The 22,027-nt window shown below is 42.6% G+C and overlaps 1 protein-coding gene across 1 annotated transcript in view; it reads left to right on the forward strand.

The window, feature by feature from the left end:
• Positions 1 to 22,027, forward strand: part of EPG5 (ectopic P-granules 5 autophagy tethering factor) — a 104,373-nt gene that overhangs the window by 50,227 nt on the left and 32,119 nt on the right. The window contains exons 23-29 of the mRNA XM_040478933.1: positions 91 to 312; positions 2,127 to 2,250; positions 5,719 to 5,863; positions 7,466 to 7,637; positions 9,189 to 9,351; positions 19,270 to 19,412; positions 21,354 to 21,510. Coding sequence (XP_040334867.1) covers positions 91 to 312; positions 2,127 to 2,250; positions 5,719 to 5,863; positions 7,466 to 7,637; positions 9,189 to 9,351; positions 19,270 to 19,412; positions 21,354 to 21,510 — 1,126 coding nt within the window. The remainder of the gene's footprint in view (positions 1 to 90; positions 313 to 2,126; positions 2,251 to 5,718; positions 5,864 to 7,465; positions 7,638 to 9,188; positions 9,352 to 19,269; positions 19,413 to 21,353; positions 21,511 to 22,027) is intronic.

Here is a 22,027-nt window from a genome sequence, read left to right on the forward strand (position 1 = left end):
TTATAACCATTGACTTGTTAATTGATTGTGATTTTGTGCCACATAGATCATGTTGTGTTGATCTTGTAATCTATGCTTATATTTTTTAAGGTTACCCATAGATGGTTGTATTGGAAAAAGGTTTTTTCAAAGCCCTGCTCATACCAGTTTGTTGAGAGAAATGAAGAGGCGCCTGACTGAGGTGGCCGATTTCCACCATGCTGCGAGCAAGGCCCTCCGCGTTCCAGCAGAGGGCAGTGAAGGGCCGCCTGCTGGCCAGGCTGGCACCCCTGGTTACCTGACTTCCCCAGAGCTGCACACGGAGCTCGTGAGGTGGGACATGGTTATTTAGCCATTTATGCTGTGGTTTGCAGCACAGGTACTGTGCCAGAACAGTTATCTGTGTTACAGACTGCCGGGTGCTGTTCTCTCGGCCCCGATAGGATGTGGAGGGTGGCAGTGACCAGGTTTGCATCTCGTCATGCTTCCTTTTTAAGTTCTTCATGAGAAGAAAGTCAGCAGTGTGGATCTAGCTCTATCAAGTGCCCGGAGTCTGAATGGAAGGCCTTAAACCAGAGGGCTGATATCCTCTCTGTTTCTCTATGTAATACTAGAAACAAACCAAAACAATTGATCATAGCAGGTAAACACCTAGTAAAGCCTGCTAGGACACTTCTTTAAAGGAAATTCATGAGCAAGGCAGGGTTCTTTAACTGAAGTCCAAACACCTCTAGGAATCTGCCTGGGGTAAGGTAGGATCTAGTAATCACCCAAAATTGCTTCTAAAATCGGGTACAGTATGTGTGTCCCCCCCCCCCAGACGTTAAGAACTCAGGAGTAAGGTTGGTCCCTTTCACGCTGTTCCTTTACCTTTCATTTATAAGCTTTCTGTAAACCAGGTATTAGTCTTCTAAATAAGACTTAATAAAAATGGCTTCTAATAATTAGCCCTGAATGCAAAATGTCTTGGTGAGGAAGCCCAGGGTTTTGATCCAGCACTGAGGCTTCAGGCTTGCTTGACCTAAAAGCCCTTCGGGCTATCTTTCAGCCTTTGGAATGATTTCTGCCCTCATCTTGCTTGCTTCTTGAAGGAAAACTTACTTTTAGCCAGGCTTACGCCATGGGGAGGCTTAATCTTTGAACGTTTAAATCAGCCAAGAAAGTTTGATGTGCCCTTCCGCCTCTCTTAAACCCCCCTTCCTTTGGCATGTCGGTAAAGTAGCCATCTAGCTGCATCAGAAGCTGGGAGAGAGCTCTGTACCGGCCTCTTGCGTGTGAGAGCCTCAAAGTCCTGTCCCTGCCTCTGTTCCTACGCAGACTGCCTCAGAGGTGAAGGAGGTAGTTTTCCATGTTACCGAGCAAAGCCAAGCCATGCCGCCTCCCAGACCCCACCCAGCAATTTGGGTGCCACAGATTCCTCTAGTACCTGTTGGTGTAAACAACTGCTTAAAATACCGGTGATCTTAGCTCAATGGACTGTGTTCCTTGTAAAAACAAAGGAAACATCATTAAATTTTTTTTAAAGTTTCTACTGGAAAATGGAGATTTTTTTTTTTCCTTTCTTTTTTTAGCTGGGCTTTGTTCTGTTCCTTCTTAATAGGAGCAAGGTGTACACATGCTTTGAGTCCTCTTTGTGCTTCCTCGAAGCGGGAGAGTGTCATTGAGCCTGAAGCTGGCAGGTTCTTCCATTGTAGTAGTTTAAGATGGCTTTTAATGTCTTCTCTAAAAGATAGAAAATGTGTTTATTTGAATGTTAGTTAACCTTTTCCAACCACTGAGGCTCACCGACTGGATTGCCCAGGAAAGAAAAACTCCAAATTCAGATCCTAGGTCTGTGTTAAAATCACCTTCTCTGGTTATTTTTTCCTGTACGTTGTATTTACCCCTGATTTAATAATAGAGTTCACAGAGCCCTTTCTTTACGGCCTTGTTGTAGCAATTACCGCATGAGATCGTAAGGATTTGTGACCTCCTCCCCTGCTGGCCTGTGAGCTTCTTGGGGGCTGTGGTGGTGGTTGGAAGCATTTTCTGTATTCTGTGCTTTTTACTTTTATGTAGTAGTGACCGTGTTCCTAGACATGTAAGAAACGTCATTTGCCTGCATGTCTTTTTGTATGTTATATAATTACGTTTTTTTTTTCTTTTAGGCTCTTCAATGTATATATATTATGGCTAGAAGATGAGAATTTTCAAAAAGGAGATACCTATATCCCTTCTCTACCAAAGCATTATGATGTTCACAGGCTAGCAAAAGTGATGCAGAACCAGCAGGTGATACTGCAGTACTGTCGCTCTTAGCATATCTGTGATCGAACATGTCACAGTCATAATCTAATGTTAAATCCACTTACTGATATGGAAATGGGTCACTGGCATGTTCAGGAGGTGCAGTTGGGGTACAGCCACTGTGGAGGGCAGAGGATGCCAGATAGGTGAAGAGGGGTTACATTGTTAAAGGCCATGTATGCCTTCCTAAAGAATTTGGATTTGTTCCAAAGTATTTGTTTGGAGAGCCGTTAAAGTAGTGTGAGTCATTAGATAAATGGGTGAATTTAAAATATGTTGAAGAAGAATCAGTAGGATCAGGAAGAATTTTAGATTAGATACACAGGTGGGATTGATACTGTCATAGGATTGTTTCGATATAAAGGACAGCCAGACTTCTAGAGTGGGCAACTAGAGATACTGTTTACAAAGATAGACGATATTGGAAGAGGAGGTGCCACAGGGGCTTCAAGGAGAACGGTGTACTGGGCATTTGGTAGGGAGGGAACGCATAGGTCTAGAACTTTGGAGTGGGGCAGTGTAGGAAATATGTTTTTTTTGTTTGTTTTTTTTACTTAAGTCCACGTTAGGTAGCATATGGTGCAATACTGATTTCAGGAGTAGAATTTAGTGGTTCATCGCTTACATATAACACCCAGTGCTCATCCCAACAAGGGCCCTCCTTAATGCCCATCCCCCGTTTAGCCCATCCCCCACTCACCTTCCCTCCAGCAACCTTAGTTTGTTCTTTGTATTTAAGAGTCTCTTACGGTTTGTCCATCTCTGTTTTTCTCTTATTTTTGTTTCCTTTCCCCTATACCAATCTGTTTTGTTTCTTAAATTCTACATGAGTGAAATCATACGATATTTGTCTTTCTCTGACTGACTTATTTCGCTTAGCCTAATACACTCCAGTTCCATCCATGTTGTTGTAAATGGCAAGATTTCATTCTTTTTGATCGCTGAGTAATAGTCCATTGTATGTATGTGTATGTGTGTGTATATGTATACATACACACCCCACATCTTCTTTATCCATTCATCAGTCGATGAACATTTGGGCTCTTTCCATACTTTGGCTATTGTTGATAGTGTTGCTATAAACATGTACCCCTTCGAATCAGCACTCCTGTATCCTTTGGATAAATACCAGTAGTGCAATTGCTGGGTTGTAGGGTAGTTCTATTTTTAATTTTTTGAGGAACTTCTATACTGTTTTCCAGAATGGCTGCACCAGTCTGCATTCCCACCAGCAGTGTAAAAGGGTTCCTCTTTCTCGCATCCCCTCCAACATCTGTCGTTACCTGAGCTGTTAATGTTAGCCATTCTGATAGGTGTGAGGTGGTACCTCATTGTGGTTTTGATTTGTATTTCTCTGATGGTGACTAATGTTGAGCATCTTTTCATGTGTCTGTTTGCCATCTGGATGTCTTCTTTGGAAAAGTGTCTTTTGCCCATTTCTTCACTGATTGTTTGCTTTCTGGGTGTTGAGTTTGATAAGTTCTTTATAGATTTTGGATACTAACCCTTTATCTGATATGTCATTTGCAAATATCTTCTCCCAAGGAAATACGAGTTTAATGGTAGTAGAGCATCTAGATTGAGAGGAGGACTGAATGGAGCTAGGGCCCCAAGGCATAGAGAAATAAGGCTGAGAATACAGAGCCAGAGCAGCAGGAAAAATAAATAGGCAGTCATGGACTGAGATCCTTTGAGCGCAGTTCTGTGTTCATCCTCTTTGTCCTCTACACGCCACGGCCTTATCTAAGAATCTGCGTGTAGCGGATGACTGGTCAGTGTTTTTAAAAATATTAGTCATAGTGTCTTGGTTCTCTGATAATTATCTTGGCTCCCCATCATCTACAGAATTAATACTGTTCTCTTTTTTTTAAGTCTTTGCCATTTGATTTTATAGCTCCAGTTTTTATCTGTAGTTCATGTTTAGTGTTGTTCTGTCTTTTTGTGGTTTTCTGAGACATCTCTGCTTACCTATCGTTAATTCTCAGTATTCTTAATCATTAGCCTCTGTCAACAGTTACTTAGCACAGAGGCAGACAAGGTGATAGTGACCCCACTGAAAGGAGATGGGTGTGCACAGTAGGAGGGACTGGTACAGCACCTCCAGCAGTTGTCTGGTGCTTCTAGGTTTCAGACTTGTGGTCAAGATGACTTTGGAGTTCCTCTCCTGAGTCTGGAATGCCTCGTGCCATGGTTGGTTTGGAAGTAATGATTTAGGACTTCATGGCAGTGTGCCCATTACAAGCCAGAGATTTGTAGGTTTAGAGGAATCCTTTAAACACTTAAGGTCAGAAAGAAAAAAAATAATCATCCACAAAACCATAGTCCATAGCTGATCACCTTCCTACTACTTGGTACAGTTTTTAGTGATCATGGAGAGCTGACATTTCTTTTCATTAAAGACAGTCTCCCATTCTAATAATATGTATTGATCATCAAAGTGAAGCATGTAGTTCAAAATATGCAAGATAGTTTATTGGAGTGTAGGAAGAGAATACTAAAACTTCTATGTTTTCTCATTTTATTTATTTTACCTTTTATAATAAATTCAATCATACAGAAAAATAGAATAGCGTAGCACACATGCCCTTCTCCCCCTGCCCACTGTGTACCGGGTGTCTAATTTTATCTATAGCCAGTTCACTCCCTTCACCATATTATTTTGGAACTAATTCTAGAAAGCATTTGATACATGAAGATTTCAAAAGATGAGGATTAAAAAACTATTATAACCCAATAGCATTTATATCTGAAAAATATTAAGAGCAGTTTCTTAGTATCAAATACTGAAGTTGTGTTCAAATTTCCAGTTACCTCATAAATGTCATAAAATTTTTATTTTTATTTTTATAGTTGAATCAGGATCCTCATTTTGCAATTGGTTGACAGCTCTTATAAGTCTGTTTGATCTATCACTCCTCCCTTATTCCTTTTTCCCCCTGTAGTTTGTTGAAGAAACTGGATAGTTTGTCCATAGAGTTTCCCCAGAGTCTGGATTTTGCAGATCGTTGTAGTATGGTTTAATATGTTTCTCTGTCCCCTGTATTCCTGTAAATTGGTATTGGGACCAAGGGTCCAGATTCTTTCTAATCCAGATAGTTATTTTCAATATATTTGTTACCTATCTCTTTAAAATTTCTGGGTTTTAACTTACTAGCTCAGTAGTATTTGTATACAGTGTATAAATATACAGTTGGTGGGGCCATTAAAATTATTTTTTCTGTTCTTGGTGCATAATCAAACTCCTGCAAAGATTGCTAGTATCCATTTTAGAACATGATCCTTCTTAACACTGGAGAACTTGGTATGGACCATCTCGTGCTGAAACTTTCTGGTCTACCTTTTAGTTAAATATATAATTTTATATGTGAATATATGATTCATCTGTGAAAGTTCAAGTCCTATGTGAATATATGATTCATCTGTGAAAGTTAAAGTCCTATGCTTCAATTCTAGGATCTGTGGATGGAGTATTTGAACATGGAGCGCATACGTTATGAGTTCCAGGAGACTGTTGGTCTGTGGACACAGGCCACACTTGAGTCCCATTCGCCGCCCTGCAGTTTGTCAGTGCAGCTGGACTTCACTGATCCTTTGTTGGGTGAGCTGTACCACCATCATCCCCCTTGAGTGAATGAATGAATGAATGAATTGAGGGTTAAGGTTTACACAGTGTATCCCTCCAGTGAGAATTGTTTTTTTAGAAGTTCATTGTTACCTTGTCTGCACCTTAGGGTTAGGTTCAGCAATGAGTGAGAGAAAACTTCAAAACAGTAATGGTTTACATAAGGTGCTTTTTCTCCCATAAAAGAAGTCTGGAGGCAGGCAGTTCAGACAGTAGCTTTAGAGTCGTGGCCTAAAATGTTGCTTGAGAGAAACTTGAACAAAGTCAGGAGTCTTTTCCAGTGATTAACATCCGACTTTGTTACTTTCTGTGCAGAGAGTAGTTGTTCTAGTGGAAAAACCCCAGCCATATGGGACGATCCCGTACTTGACCTGTTTGGAATGTTAAATTCCATCTGTTTGGGGTGCAAACAATACAGGTCTTTTTATGCCAACTAAAATCATGGCTATTAAATTTTCTTTTATTTTTCTTAAGCACAGAAAATGGAATGCTACATCTGGAATGAAGTCGGAAATTCATAGTAGTTCCTTAAGTATTTGTTGACTTGATTTATTGACTTGAAATTTCCTTGACCTCTCCTGTTCCCTATTACCTTACTGTTGAAAAGAGGCAGGTATGTGGCAGCATTTTTCTTCCTGTGCTCAGTCCCCACCTGCTGTATGGTATGTGCATAGTGCAGTGAAGAGAGAGGGTGGGAAGATAGGAATTTATTGATTTATTGGATACCTGTGTGGTCAGCTCTGTACTAGGTGTAGAAATACAAACATTTAGATTGGATTCACCACTATGACCCCATGTGCAATCTAGTGCAAAGTTGGATGGACAGATTTGCCATCACTTTTCTCATATGGCACCTGGTTTCTTATTTGGATTCCATTTATTGAGTGAATGAATAAGTGGATGAGTGAAAGAACGACAATATGACTGTATAATGTAAGTTCTGTAGGAGTTTGTGTCCATGCCTTTGTTCATTTTAACTCGACTGGTCTCAGCCCTCCTGGTCAAACCTTGGCCTAATTTAAGATTTTTCCACTCAGCCATATTCCATAATGCCCGTTTCTTTTTCTCCTCTTCTCTGATGTTTATCTGGATGATTGCATTAAACTCTTAACAGGACCACCCTCTCCGTCCCCCCGTCCGTTGACTGGTGATGGCTGCCATCTTCGTCAGACTTGCTTAGAGAGTTCGCTAGATCCCCTTTACGCTAGTTTCAAGTCCACACACTTGAGCATGTCGTGCGAGACTGTCTAGGGTAATAATTTAAGATCGTGAGCTTTGACTCTTTAACTCTCAGTAAGGAAGGCTGTTTGAGGCTAGGAGTTGTGTTTAATCATACCACATGCTCGTGAGCTCCCGACTCCTGGTAGAATATTAGTGCCCTGGTGGGGGCTCCCTCAAAACTAGCAGGTAACGAAAGATAATGATTTTATTCATTTAGGCCACTGATGGTTTATGTAACTACTCTGTACATCTTCAACATTCTTCTCGAAGGTAACCAGCCAAAGCTTTGCACTCAATTAGTATGTTACTACCTAGTAGTAGCCTCTACTCAGTAAACGCGACTTAATTTTCTTTCAGCTAAAGAAAGGGTTTTAAGCAACTTGCGGAAGCACGAGGCTCCCCAGCCTCCCCTTGATCTGCACCCAGTGAGGCCTCCTGTGCCAGTCATTTCCTCGGCTGTGCTCCTGAGTCAGAAGGACACCACCCAGCTGGTGCGCACAGACCTGAATCTGTTGCAGCAGCAGGCCAGGTGAGACCGTGTGACCTCCAGGGTCATGCCCCTGTGCTTGCTGCTGGGACAGCTTGGATGCTTTAGTACCTTGAAGGGTTTCCTCATCAGCGTTCTTTCCATGAGGATGATTTGACCAGGCTGGCCCGGTCAGGTACCTCAGTTAGCCAAGTTGTGACAAGTCCTTCGGTTTCATGTTGAAAATGTGTGGTGCTTTCACGGACTAGGAATTTTACATTTCCTGTGGTGGCATTTCTGTGGGCCAGCAGTGCCAGCCAAGTGTTTCTTAAGCTTCTCCTGAGGAGACTTTCTGACACTGAAAAGATGGTATTAAAAGGGTAGGCAATGAGATTTATTTTCTTTTGTCACTGCTTTGCTCCCTAACTCTCCATATTCTTTAATAAATTGCCTCAGGGACTTGATTAAAATGCGGGAAAATCATTTAGTGCTCTGAGTTAAAGTAAATACAGAACGATTAACTCTTTGTTTTTTTTAAGTGTTTATTTTTGAGAGGGAGAGAGAGCGTGGGAGGGGCTGAGGGAGAGGAGGACAGAGGATCCCAAACAGGCTCCGCTCTGACCGCCCCATGTGGGGCTCAAACTCATGAACTGCGAGATCATGGCCTGAGTTGAAGTCTGACACTCACCACACTGAGCCATCCAGGCGCCCCCGGAGCAATCAACTCTTTAAGGTTTTGGTTCCAGCTTGCGGTCTGGCGAGAAGGAGCGGGTGTGGAGTGAATCTGTTTTATGAAGTAGAAGAGTCTAATCTTTGCGAAGACACTGGGAATCGATCTCTTACTGGCTTTTTTTTTCCTTGGCTGCTCTTGGTCCAGGCATTGATTGTGTGCACGTGCATACAAATGTGCACCCCCGCCAGTGTGCGCACACACATGCCTACACAGTAACGTAACCGTATCAACACCCTTGTAAACAGCTTTGTCCATCTTTGACAGTTCAGTTTGAGTTGCTAATGCCAAAGAAATCACTGGTGCTTACAAGCAAGGTACCCTTTAGAATGCTTTAATTAGGATGGATTCTCATTTGCTCTTGTATATTTAAGGGTCCATGTAAAAAACATCGTTAGTGTAATACAGATTCTAAATGAAGCTTCGTTCCTGGCTAAAAAGTTGTCCCACTTTTCCTTCCTTTTTAAAATTTCTTTAAAAAAAAATTTTTTTTTCAATGTTTATTTTTGAGAGAGAGACAGACAGACAGAGGGTGAGTAGGGAAGGGGCAGAGAGAGAGGGAATCAAAGAATCCGAAGCAGGCTTCAGGCTCTGAGCTGTCAGCACAGAGCCCGACTCAGGGCTCTAACCCATGAACCGTGAGATCATAACCTGGGCCGAAGTGGGATGCCCAACCGATTGAGCCACCCAGGCGCCCCTAAAATTTTTTGTTAAGAAAAAGAGAGGATTTGGGTAAGGCTGGGCACACACCTTTGGTCTTTTGTTACTATAGGATACTTGGTCTTGATGCTCTCTGATGCAGGCTGGGGGGAACTGGAAGCCTTTATCACCTACCGTGAAACCTTTCCGAAGCCTTTCTTCTACTTCCTGATGATGTTTTTCAGAACTGCAGCTCTTCGAGAATCTCAGCAGGTTGCCCTGGATAGTGAGCTGTTGGACACAATGCCCAAGCAGTATGTTAATAGAGAAGAACAAACCACACTACATTTGGAGTGTAGAGGCAGTAGTGGTAAGAAATGCCAAGGAGCAGCAGTTGTAACAGTTCAGGTAAGATTGCTTAAGCTTCTTCTTAATTTAGAGAATTTTTAATTGAGTCCGTAATAGTGGCATATTGTTGAGAGAGACTGAAAGAAGTTTGTAGCACATGATTCACATCCTGAAACACTTAATACATTTGGGGGGTGAGGACCCACACAGAGCTGATCATGTATTTCCGTAAGTGCTCGTGTGTCCGACAAGGACAGAAATTCAAAGAAAACATAATCACTGAGAAGATCCTTAGAGGGTTTTAAATTGATCTTCAAAAGACTTTGATGATGATGGTTTGGATTCTGTTAGAAGGAATGTGGGAATGGAGTCCTCTGGACAACCATTTAGGGGTCAGTGGCTAGGTCAGCCTACTTCAGATTGTTTTTGGGTGTGGTGGTGGGAATTCACACTGGAAAGGATGATCACTTGGGAGCTCCAACTGTGTGCTGTGGTCGGTGGGGAGCCACTGAAGACAAATGTGGGGGGGACGTGTGGCAAGCAGGTCAGTTGGACGGAGCCTGTCAACAGGCAAAGGAGAGACGTGCAACTCCGAGATTAGGAATTCAGCTGCCTCTTAGTGTCACCTTCTTGCACTGGAAAAACAGGCTTAATTAAGTTGGGTCTGTGACATTGAAAGGACTTCAGAATGGAGCTTAACTTTAGCCAGCACATCGTAGCACTTGCTTTATGCCTGACTCTGTGTAAACACTCTACAGAACTTATCCTCACGGCATCTCTGTGAGGTGGGAATTCTGGTTATCTTGTTCCCAGATGGGGAAGTAAAGGCATAGAAAGGTTAAGTTTCGTGCCCAGAGTGACACAGCCACTGGGTGGCAGAACCAGGGAGACCCGGGCAGGCTGGCTGCAGAACACAAGCTCCTTACTCGCTGCACCCTAGTCCTTCTTCGAGGGACTTCGGGTCCCCAGAGCTGGGGAGGAAATGCTCAGAGGTTGGCTACTGCATTTGCACAAACATAGCTCCTCTTTTTTTGTTAGCTTTTAGAAATCAGGGAAAACTTATTTTACTGACTCTTGGTTGTCTTTCGTAAATTTCTTTTTGTGCTTCCTCATTTGAGCAGTTTTGATGTATTCTTCATCAGTCTCCTTGGGAGCCTGTTTTCTCTAAAATGTCTTCTCTGAAATAACTTATACACTTGTCTTTTTCATTACCTTCGTAATTTGTTTTTGATAAAATAACATATTTGTATGCATCTAAAGTTAAGAAATTTGACATGGGATGTGAGACTCCCAAACACTGAGAGAACATCTTTGGCCAGGTGTTTTATAAAGTTAATTTTCTTTCAGTGTACTTTTCCCCCAGTTACTAATGTTTTAGTAACACTAGGTGGGAGCATTTAAGAAGGATCACTTGAGGGGCGCCTGGGTGGCGCAGTCGGTTAAGCGTCCGACTTCAGCCAGGTCACGATCTCGCGGTCCGTGAGTTCGAGCCCCGCGTCAGGCTCTGGGCTGATGGCTCGGAGCCTGGAGCCTGTTTCCGATTCTGTGTCTCCCTCTCTCTCTGCCCCTCCCCCGTTCATGCTCTGTCTCTCTCTGTCCCCAAAATAATAAACGTTAAAAAAAAATTAAAAAAAAAAAAAAAAAAGAAGGATCACTTGCTAAAATAATGGAGCTTGGAGATAAGTCTGCTGATTTAGGACCGAATTTGATTTGGTGGAAAAAAAAAAAAAGAAATGTATCAAGTTCTAATTAAAAAGGGTGTCTTACTACCAATCTGTGCCTTCAGAAGTACGGTATTTTTCCGTATTTTGGAATTACACATCTTTGCCAGGCTGTTAATACTGTACAGAGAAGGGAATTCTCCTAAGATGCATTTTATTAAGTGACTTGGTAAGATAAGTACAAAAATGGTTTTTCAGTTCTGGCTAATAGCTTGCTCTGTGAAGAGTCATGAATACTTACTGCCCAGCCAAAAACCAGTTCTCTTTGCCTGACCGCCTGTTAACTCTCAGGGTCTTGTTGTGGTGGGCAATACCACCGGGCTGACTTGGGAGCTTCAGCTCCCAGCCTGTCAGTGGCCTGGCTTTTTCCTTTTCAAAAAAGTCATCATAATCTTGATTTGTCTTAACTCTTGAATTGAAATTTCTTTTATAAGCTTTTGCTTTGTTAATTCTGAAATAGAAAGGTATACTTTTCCTGAAATACCTTCTAAGTAATTCTGATAAGACAGAGATTAGAAAGCAGATGATTTAGGATAAGGACTCAAATGAATGTGGCTTAGATTTTATTTTTACAGACAACACAAAAAATATTTATGCTTTATTTTCTCAAAAGAAAAATTGGTAAATGCAAAGATTGCTTGAAGAAAAAAGAAAAAAAAAGGACAGAGAAGAAAAGGAGATTTTATAGAGACCTAAAGAATTTGAAAAAATAGCTGTGTTTTATGGCCATAATCTCTTTAGAAATATCTAAATTTTCTTAAAAAGCACATTCTAATTTTCTGCTGGCCTTACTAGTTTGCCCAGCACCCTGACTTTCAGTTCTGTTTGGGAAGATCTAGAAACTGGGAAACTCCCACTGATGGCTCCTATCAATATTGACAACAGTATTTACTTCAGCCGTTAATTTTGCCTGATGATGCAGATGTGACAGAGGAATTGAAAATGTGAAGATGGCAGCTTTTGTAGTCTGATTTATTTTTTATTATCTTATTTTTCTTATTTAATTTATTTTTTAAAAAAGTTTATGTATTTATTTTGAGATAGAGAGCAGGTAAGGGGCAGAAAGAAGGAGAAACAGAATCCCAGGCAGGCTCCATGCGATCAGTGCAGAGCCAGATGTGGGGCTCAAACCCACTAACTGCAAGATCATGACCTGCACTGAGATCAAGAGTCGGATGCTTAACTGACTGAGCCACCCAGGCACCCCATATTTTTCTTATTTTAGAGAGAGAGAGAGAGAGAGAGAGAGAGAGAGATTGTGTGCGCAAGTGGGCAAGAGGGGCAGAGGGGGAGAAGAGAGAGAATCTTAGGCAGGCTTCATGCTCAGCACAGAGCCAGACTAGGGGTTTATTTATTTTTTATTTTTTTCAATGTTTATTTATTTTTGGGACAGAGAGAGAGCATGAACGGGGGAGGGGCAGAGAGAGAGGGAGACACAGAATCGGAAACAGGCTCCAGGCTCTGAGCCATCAGCCCAGAGCCTGACGCGGGGCTCGAACTCACGGACCGCGAGAGCGTGACCTGGCTGAAGTCGGATGCTTAACCGACTGCGCCACCCAGGCGCCCCCAGACTAGGGGTTTAATCCCACAACTCGGATCTTGACCTGAGCTGAAGTCAAGACTCAGACGCTCAACCAGCTGAGCCACCCAGGTGCCTTGTAGTCTGATTTAAATAGGGTTTCTTTGGAATGTTACATAATAGTTGCTAACTAAGGTTGTCCAGGCGGTACTTGCTGGTTGATACTTCTAGGAATTGAAGATAAAAACTTTTTTTGGCTACTCATCAATAGCTAAGAGCAAGGTAGAGGAAAGTTGAAACTCTAGCCGCCATGAAGTTAGGACATTATCTAATCTATGCAAGTCAGTTAGGTTTGCTCTGAGTTTTGGCCAGAGATTGTACTTGAGTTTAAAGCTGTCTCATTACACAAATGGATGACTTTGGTTATGGATGTCGGGGAGGGAAGGTGAGTTCTGATTGTTTATTACTCATCAAAAAATTGTCTCTGGGAAAGCATATGTCATGCAGAGGGTAGGTTGTGTTGCTTTTATGCATAGAAGTATATCCTCTCTGTATGTGTGTGTCTAGGGACCACTTCATGGCTATATCCTGTTTGATCCTGTTTAACGTCATTTTATTATCTGGAGATGTTGAACGTCATGAGGTCTCTTCTAGTCCCTCCAAATCACTAGCCACTTTGTAGTTTCCCTCCAGAATTCCTTTTCATCAATGCAACCCTTAGATTGCTGGTTGTGCTTGTGTCTACCCCGATCCCCTTAGTCATTTGTGACATTGGCTGCTTTTGCCTACTGTTTGTGTTGGAGTTCTTAATCTAGAGTGGGTGTGTGAATGGTCTTTAGTGAGTCAGTGAAGTCCCTGAAAGTATATGGAATTTTTTTGTTCTGGATAGTTCATAACTTCAGTAGATCCTTGGTAGTCTATGACCACTGAAAGGATTAACCCATATGTTGCTGACTCCTACTCTGCTTTTCTAGTCCAGAATTCTCTGAGTTCCAGATCTAGATTTCCACCTGCCTATGTGATTTTCTGTGAATGTCCCATAAATACTTCAAACTCCACAGGTCCCAGCCTAATCCAATTTTTACCCTCCAAACCTGTTTTTCCTGTAACAGGAAGTGGGGACCTGGGCATCAATGTCATCTCCCCACCCTCATACTACCCATCTAGTTACTTTCCAAGTCATACTGGTTCTGCTTCTGAAATGACTTTACATTTGTTTCTTTCTCTGTGTTCCCATTGCCATTGTCCCCTGGTAGGCCCACATTACTTTTCCCCTGAACCACTACATAAGGCTTCCTGTCTATAGACTCTCTCCCTGTCCAGTCCGTTTTCCATTCTGCCACATTCATCTTTTTTCTTTTTTCTTTTTTTTTTAACTTTATTTTTGAGAGAAAGAGAGCGTGAGTAGCGGAGGGGCAGAGAGAGGGAGACACAGAACTGGAAGCAGGCTCCAGGCTCTGAGCTGTGAGCACCGAGCTCAACCTGGGGCTCGAACTCACGAGCAGTGAGATCATGACCTGAGGTGAAGTCAGAAGCTTAACCGACTGAGCCACCCAGGCGCCCCTGCCACATTCATCTTTTTATTTTTTTATTTTTTTAAATTTTTTTTTTTCAACGTTTATTTATTTCTGGGACAGGGAGAGACAGAGCATGAACGGGGGAGGGTCAGAGAGAGAGGGAGACAGAGAATCGGAAACAGGCTCCAGGCCCTGAGCCATCAGCCCAGAGCCTGACGCGGGGCTCCAACTCACGGACTGCAAGATCGTGACCTGGCTGAAGTCGGACGCTTAACCGACTGCGCCACCCAGGCGCCCCCACATTCATCTTTTTAAACACAAATCTAATCACATTTCCAGGCGAAAACCTAACATTGACTGTCCGGTATCTAAAAGGAATAGGACCCTTCGGATCCCCCCATAATCTATTCTTGATGAGTTTCTAGTGGCATCATTTACCCTTTCCTAATCCCTGAACATTTTTTTTCTAGCCACATCGGCTTTTTCCATTCTCCAAACATGACATGCATGTTCCTACCTTCTCTCTCAGGCATGTGCTGTTACTTGTTCTCCCACACCCATTCGTGAGCTCCTTCCTCTCATCCTTCCATGCTCGGTTCAGGCAGCATCTCTTGAGGTCTTTCTCAGCCCCTCTAGTCAGACTGAGATAGTCCCTCCTTTCATAGCAGCTTTTGCATAAATGCTGTTGTATTCACCTGCTATTTTTCCTACCGGTCCGTGAACTGCTGAGGAATAGAGTTCCTGCCCATAGTCATCTGTATTTCTGTACCATCTAGCATGGCTCCTGGCACATAATAGGTGCCCTTTCTCACCCCTGAATGAGTCAGTGAAAACCACCAGCCCGTCAATCATGAGGTTATGTTACAACTTGTTTTGTATTATCATTACCTTGTCACACTGTTACTAGATTTTGAGTTGCATGAGGGTCAGGACCTTGTCTTATTCGTGTTTCTGTTGTTAATGCCTCACACAGTCAGTGCCATAGAACCAGTGTGTTTGAAGGAACGAACTGTAGATTTATATTCTTCACCAGTAAACCCCCTGATTTTAACTAGCTTTAGGGATTTTGTAGATATTATTTGGCTGGAAGGTGGAACCTTTTCCTACTGGAAATTAGCCGTCATTGTGTGTGTTTACCGTAGGCCAACTTAATGCTTTCCATACAGAATCTCCGGCCTTACACACTGCTGCACTTTTCGCTCTACTACAAATGTCTCCTAGGCGGTCAGTCTTGGAAGCGATAAGGATTGTCTTCCTTCCGTACACGAGATTATTTCCCAGCTCTGTTCGGAGCTCTTCTTTTCACATGCTTGGGCACTCTCATATCCCAGGTAACATGCCGGTGACTGTTAATCTTCACAAAGTGGGGATGAGAAAATAGGTTCAGAGAGTCTCAGAGACTTGCCAAAACCACACAGCTAGTAAGTAAGTTCAGAGAGTCTCAGAGACTTGCCAAAACCACACAGCTAGTAAGTAAGTAAGTGGCTCAGCTGAAATTCAAGCCCACGTCTATTTGAACTCAAGACCCAGGCTTTCCCAGGAAATATTGGGAAATGAAGCCATTTGCTTTTAGCTGTTTCTGCTCCAGCTTCTGAAGACTAGGTTAGCTGTACAATTCTGAGTAAGCTGGTCATGGCCATCATCTCTCTAAATTAACACGTGTACCATTTTCTCTCTCTGAGTTGGTGTGACAGGATCATCTTCTTTTTCAGTGATTAGAGAATTCATGGATTGGATCAATTTTTTAAAATCAACTTCATGGGGAATGACTTTATATTTTAAATTTTTTTTTTTTCCAACATTTATTTATTTTTGGGACAGAGAGAGACAGAGCATGAACGGGGGAGGGGCAGAGAGACAGGGAGACACAGAATTGGAAACAGGCTCCAGGCTCCGAGCCATCAGCCCAGAGCCCGACGCGGGGCTCGAACTCACAGACCGCGAGATCGTGACCTGGCTGAAGTCGGACGCTTAACCGACTGCGCCACCCAGGTGCCCCTATATTTTAAATATAAATTTTGAGATTAAAATGCAAGAGTCTATTTTAAATATAATTTTAAATGGCTCATTTGTAAAGATTTCAAATTGTATCATGCATATATTTCATTGCTTAATAGAATTTTTCGTGAGGGAAAAGCCCTGGAAATTTCCAGCCATCTGCAAATGTTTGAACTATGTATAGCTTGTTTGGGGTATACAAAAGCCAAATATGTTTTATGGGAAGTGAGACGTGCTTCTTCTGTGGTCGTCTCTCCCAATAGAAGGCTCTAATAATTCAGTGATATTCCCTGAGGAAATGGGGTGATTTATAATAGGGTTCCTTTTGTTGGACTTCGGTATTGTGGGGCATGTGTGCCAGACCCAGGATTGATTTATTATCATGTGAAAATTTTGCTCCATCCTAGAAATGAAAGATGGAAAAGACCCACTGAGGGCCTCACAGTACTGTAAGATCCGACTCGCTTCGTCCAGCTTGCACATGGCTTTGTCTGCTTACAGTGACTCTGGCGCCCCCCCACCCCGCCCCCCCGCCCTCGCTGCTTTGTGCCGTCGTCTCCAACTTCTGGCGATTGTGAGCTGCCAGGCACTCAGCCCCTCTTCCACCCTAGCGAGCAGAGAAAATTCTCTGTAGAGCTGGGAACAATGAGCAAAAATAAGTAGACTGGGAAATAATGAGAACTTTGAGGTGCTTTTGTGTGTGAGGATGTCTGAACTTTCCCAAGTCGGTGCTTTGCCTTATTCCTGGGCATCTGTGGTTTGTCCGGCGTGGGGTGGCAGTTCTGCAGCGCCAGTCCCTTGGTCTTGACGGCATTTCCCGGGCGAGGGCACCTCTGTCCTTTCTCTCTTGTGCTTCCCTCCATCCTCACTGTCTTCCTCCCTCCCCTCACGTTCTTTCTTTTCCTCCCTGTTTGCCTGCTTTCTCTCCAGGCCAGCCAAGGGCCGTGGCCCTCAGAGACCCCACCTCATTGCACTCGGTGACACGTTAGGCATCGAAACTGTGCAGACTCCTGACCACGTTTTAGGCTGTTCAGCATTGGTCTTTGATTTGAGAGGTTGGAAATTTAATATTTGTGTTGATGCATTATGTGGTCTAATGGAAGTCATTTAATCATCTTATCTTTCATTTCTCCAATAGTAGAAATTAAAATAATTATTAACATCATATGTTCTTGGATCTTCACCTTCATGGCTTTTGATTCAGACTAACAGCTTATTTTCGTCTTTAAGTAAGAAGCTTTGTAAAGCTTTTTATTTTTTTTTATTTTTATTTTATTGTTTTTTTTTAATTTTTTAACCTTTATTTATTTTTGAGACAGAGGGAGACAGAGCATGAATGGGGGAGGGTCAGAGAGAGGGAGACACAGAATCTGAAACAGGCTCCAGGCTCTGAGCTGTCAGGATAGAGCCCGACGCGGGGCTCGAACTCACGGACTGTGAGATCACGACCTGAGCCGAAGTCGGACACTCAACCGACTGAGCCACCCAGGCGCCCCTGTAAAGCTTTTTAATATGACATTGGTGAGTTCGATGGGAGAAAGTTATCATGATCATGAAAGGAGGTGCTCCGTGTACCGTCAGAGTTGTGCTATACTGGGGTGCTGGGTAGAACAAAACAAATAGCACCCTTGTCCTCCAGTAGCCTTTCATCTGGAATTTACGATAATAACTGGCAGGGACATCAGGACCTCAGTTAAATACATTTGTGAATTAAGTATTTACATTATTTACTAACAAAGGATATCTGTAATCACTGCAGAGGTGGCTAAAGACTGGGTTTGGGCATGTGTATATAAAGGAAAATGTAGACCCTTTGCTGACTCAGTGATTGGAGGAGACTGTTGGAGGAGAGTGTAGGATTTAACATTCCCGCCTTCTGAATGTTCTCATCTCTTTAGCATTCTCTGCTATGCCTGCAAGATAAGTCCACATTCCCTAGCCTGCTCCAAAGGACTCCCCAGGACAGGAACTCCGCTCCCTAGCCTGACTGCTCTGTGCTCTCCAGCCCTGACCTCCCTGCCTGGCTGGGCTTCTCTTTGCTGTCCCTCTGTCCTCTTGTCCCCCACAACTGCCACATGGGTTGTGTCTTTGTGTTGCAGCCTGGGCCTAGGCTATGTTTTGCATCATTCATATCCAAAAGGGGACATCGAAATGTACAAACAAAGCAGCTATCACATAGGTCACCATCAACTAGTTAGAGAAAAGGGATATTAATAATCCCCTCAAATAGGAAAGACATAATCTTAAAGAAAGGCTAATTGTTTAAATTGAAATAGATTTAGTTTTTTTTTTTTTTTTAAACTCAATACTTTCTCCATTGTCACATCTTTACTGAGAACGAGTAAATATTTCATCAGTGACAAGCTTTCGGGAACCACTGAATCAGTCACTTGCTCTTTCATAGGCATGCAACTGATTGGCGCACTTCTTGTATTTTTTCATATTTTGTTGTTTTATAATTGGATATGTTTTCTTCCTTTCAAAAGGGCAAGTGTTTTATTAACAGCATCTGTGTCGTGCTCTTTGTATGCTTGGCACACATGAGATGTGCACCCTAGTGGTTCAGGTTGACGTGTATGTGCTTTTTGGGTGGGGAGAATGGAGAGTGGTCAGGGCTCAGGGGAGGGGCTCAGTGGAGGAGACGCTTGGTGTGCTTCCAGGAAAACCTCAGCGGGAGAAGACATTGAGTCTGGTTGTTTTTTTTTTTTTAATTTTTTTTTTTTAAATCTTTATTTATTTTTGAGAGAGAGAGAGAGACAGAATATGAGCAGGGGAGGGGCAGAGAGAGAGGGAGACACAGAATCCGAAGCAGGCTCCAGGCTCCACGCTGTCAGCACAGAGCCTGACGCAGGGCTCGAACTCACAAACCGTGAGATCATGACCTGAGCCGTAGTCAGACGCTCAACCGACTGAGCCAGCCAGGTGCCCCGAGTCTGTTTTTGATGAGAATCGGGGAATCAAAACATAAGTGACAGAGAGCATATCCTACAAAAGACTGAACCAGTGATAAACTTGCTCCAGTTTGATCCTTCATGAAAACCTGAGATTCTTGAATAGTTTTTTGACATTTTTTTCCCCACCCCTCTCCTATTCAACTGAGAATTTTGAGTTATAATATTAATTATAGTAACAGTTCTTCATCAGATGCTCAGTATATTTATAATATTTGCTTTAGGAACATAACAAGGATAAAAAAGGTCTTGACCACTATAATCTTTCTTAGTTTGAAGGTATGCATAAAAATGAAGCAGTAAGCCAACAGCTTCATGTTTTGCGAAAAGAAGTGAAGCAGTTGCAAGCAGAAGCTGCTAAACCACCCTCACTTAATGTTGTGGAAGCTGCTGTTCACGCGGAAAACTTGATTACGTAAGTTTTGAGGGCATTATAATTTAAAATGCAGTGTTGTTATTTTTGATAGTAATCATACATGCTACTATACCCCCAGACACCCACTAATTAAATTAGTACAGGATCAGCAAACAATGGCCTTTGGACCAAGTCTGGCCTGCCACCTATTTTTTTATAAGTAAAGTTTTATTGGAACATAGCCATGTCCATTTATTTACTTAATGTGCATGGCTTTATACCACAATGGCAGAATTGAATAGTTGTGACAATTTATGGCCCATAAAACATAAAATATTTACTGGTTGGTCCTTTATAGAGTAAGTTTGCTGACCCCTGAATTATGAGATGATACAGCACATTGAAGTTCAATCATGGAGAGATTGAGTGCTTAAGTTTTATATCAAAGTTGCATTTACCCAGGAAGTCAGCATTGTCAGCTCAGATTATAGAGCAGAGTTTGAAGGGGAATTGCTCAGGGGAATTAGGTTCTCAAGTATAGTTGCCAGCTTGCATTTGGCCATCATGGCTTTTCCCTTGGAGCTCCTGGCTTACCCTCAATGTCTTCTTTCTTCCTAAAGCCACCAGGGCATGACTTGGGAGAGTGGTTGACCCTGCCTTTTACTTTAAGGTGGTTCCACATTCTAGTACCAGCAACTAAACAGATCGGGGTAGTGGTGTGTGGGGTGGGGCATTGAGTTCTTTTGTGGATTGGACTGGGGGTCCAGGGAAGAAGGAGATGAGGTGAATAAGAAGTTGATGTGTCTTTTACTAGCAAAGGAACTCAAAACAGCCTGAGACTTAGAAGAGATATCTTTATTCTGGGATCTTATTCTATATAGAAATCTCTTTCTGTGACATGGGTTTTAAAATTTAGAGAGGGGCACCTGAGTACTCAATTAAGCATCCAACTTTTACTCAGATCATGATCTCGTGGTTCACAGGTTTGAACCCCGCGTCAGGCTCTTTGCTGAAAGCTCAGAGCCTGGAGCCTGCTTCAGATTCTGTGTCTCCCCGTCTCTCTGCCCCTCCCGGGCTCATGCTCTGTATCTCGCTCTCTCTCAACAAGAAATAAAAACATGTAAAAAGAAATATTAAAAAATTTAGAGAAATAAGTAATTAAATTAATTAAAAATGTATATTGTATAAGGAATACACAAAGTTAAAGAATTATGAATTACATATAAAATATGAAACATTTAAGAATATTTAAAAAACATTTTTTGTAGGGGCGCCTGGGTGGCACAGTTGGTTAAGCGTCCGACTTCAGCCAGGTCACGATCTCGCGGTCCGTGAGTTCGAGCCCCGCATCGGGCTCAGAGCTAATGGCTCAGAGCCTGGAGCCTGTTTCCGATTCTGTGTCTCCCTCTCTCTCTGCCCCTCCCCTGTTCATGCTCTGTCTCTCTCTGTCCCAAAAATAAATAAACGTTGAAAAAAAAAATTAAAAAAAAATTGTTTTTGTAATGTTTATTCTTAGAGAGAGAGAAAGAGAGAGAGACAGCATGAGCTGGGGAGGGGCAGAGAGAGAGGGAGACACAGAATCTGAAGCAGGCTCCAGACTCTCTGAGCTGTCAGCACAGAGCCTGACGCAGGGCTTGAACTCAAGGACTAGGAGATCATGACCTGAGCCGAAGTCAGCTGCTTAACTGACTGAGCCACCCAGGGGCTCCTAATAAGGGTAAGAATATTAATAATATATATGATTCCATCCCTCCCCCCCCGGAGGACATAAAATCATTTCCGTGTATTAAAAATAAGTTGTTGGGTCAAGGTAGAAGATACTTATCTACCCCATGAATTTTTTTTTTCCCCATGAAATATTTTTAAAGTGACATTTATTTGGGGGCTCTGAAGGACTCTTAAGAATATTGCCTGTGTGAGAAGTGTAGAGTACCACGGAAGTACTTGTGAGTCTGTATTCTCTTATTGTAGACCAGTAGCCTCACCTGTATTTTCCCACAGGGCCCTAGTGAATGCCTACAAGTTGCAGCCTACCCCTGGGGTTCAGAAGGTTGGCATTAGCCTCTTCTTTACTGTTGTGGATTATGTCAGTGATGAGACTCAGCGCCATCCTCCCACAAGGCAATTCTTTACTTCATGCATTGAGATCTTGGGACAGGTAAGGTAATTCTGTGTTTTTAGCCTCACTCACATATATTGAATCTCTGTAGCATCCTCATTAGTTATAGTGAGGGTTGACTTCAGACTTCTGTTACACGTTCAGAGTCTTACATAAGTCAGAAGCCCCTTTGAATTGTTGACTTCTCAAGATGCGATTAAAATTGTTGGTATAGAATTTTGCTTCCCATACAAGAGATATTAAGTTACTCATATTTGAAAGTCTGGGAGACATCAAACTTTTTCATATGCTTTTTGTGTTATTAACAATAACAAGCTCTTATTTATAAAATGCTCTCCACTTCATCCTCACAGTGACTCTGAATGATTGATATCCTTTTCATTTTAAAGATGAAAACACAGGGGCGCCTGGGTGACTCAGTCGGTTAGGTGTCCGACTTCGGCCCAGATCACGATCTCACAGTTCATGGGTTCGAGCCCCGCGTTGGGCTCTGTGTTGACAGCTCAGAGCCTGGAGCCTGCTTCAGATTCTGTGTCTCCCTCTCTCTCTCTGCCCC

The sequence above is a fragment of the Herpailurus yagouaroundi genome, unplaced genomic scaffold, assembly GCF_014898765.1.
Source record: "Herpailurus yagouaroundi ecotype Mexico unplaced genomic scaffold, PumYag 142, whole genome shotgun sequence".
Taxonomy (NCBI): Eukaryota; Metazoa; Chordata; class Mammalia; order Carnivora; family Felidae; genus Herpailurus; species Herpailurus yagouaroundi.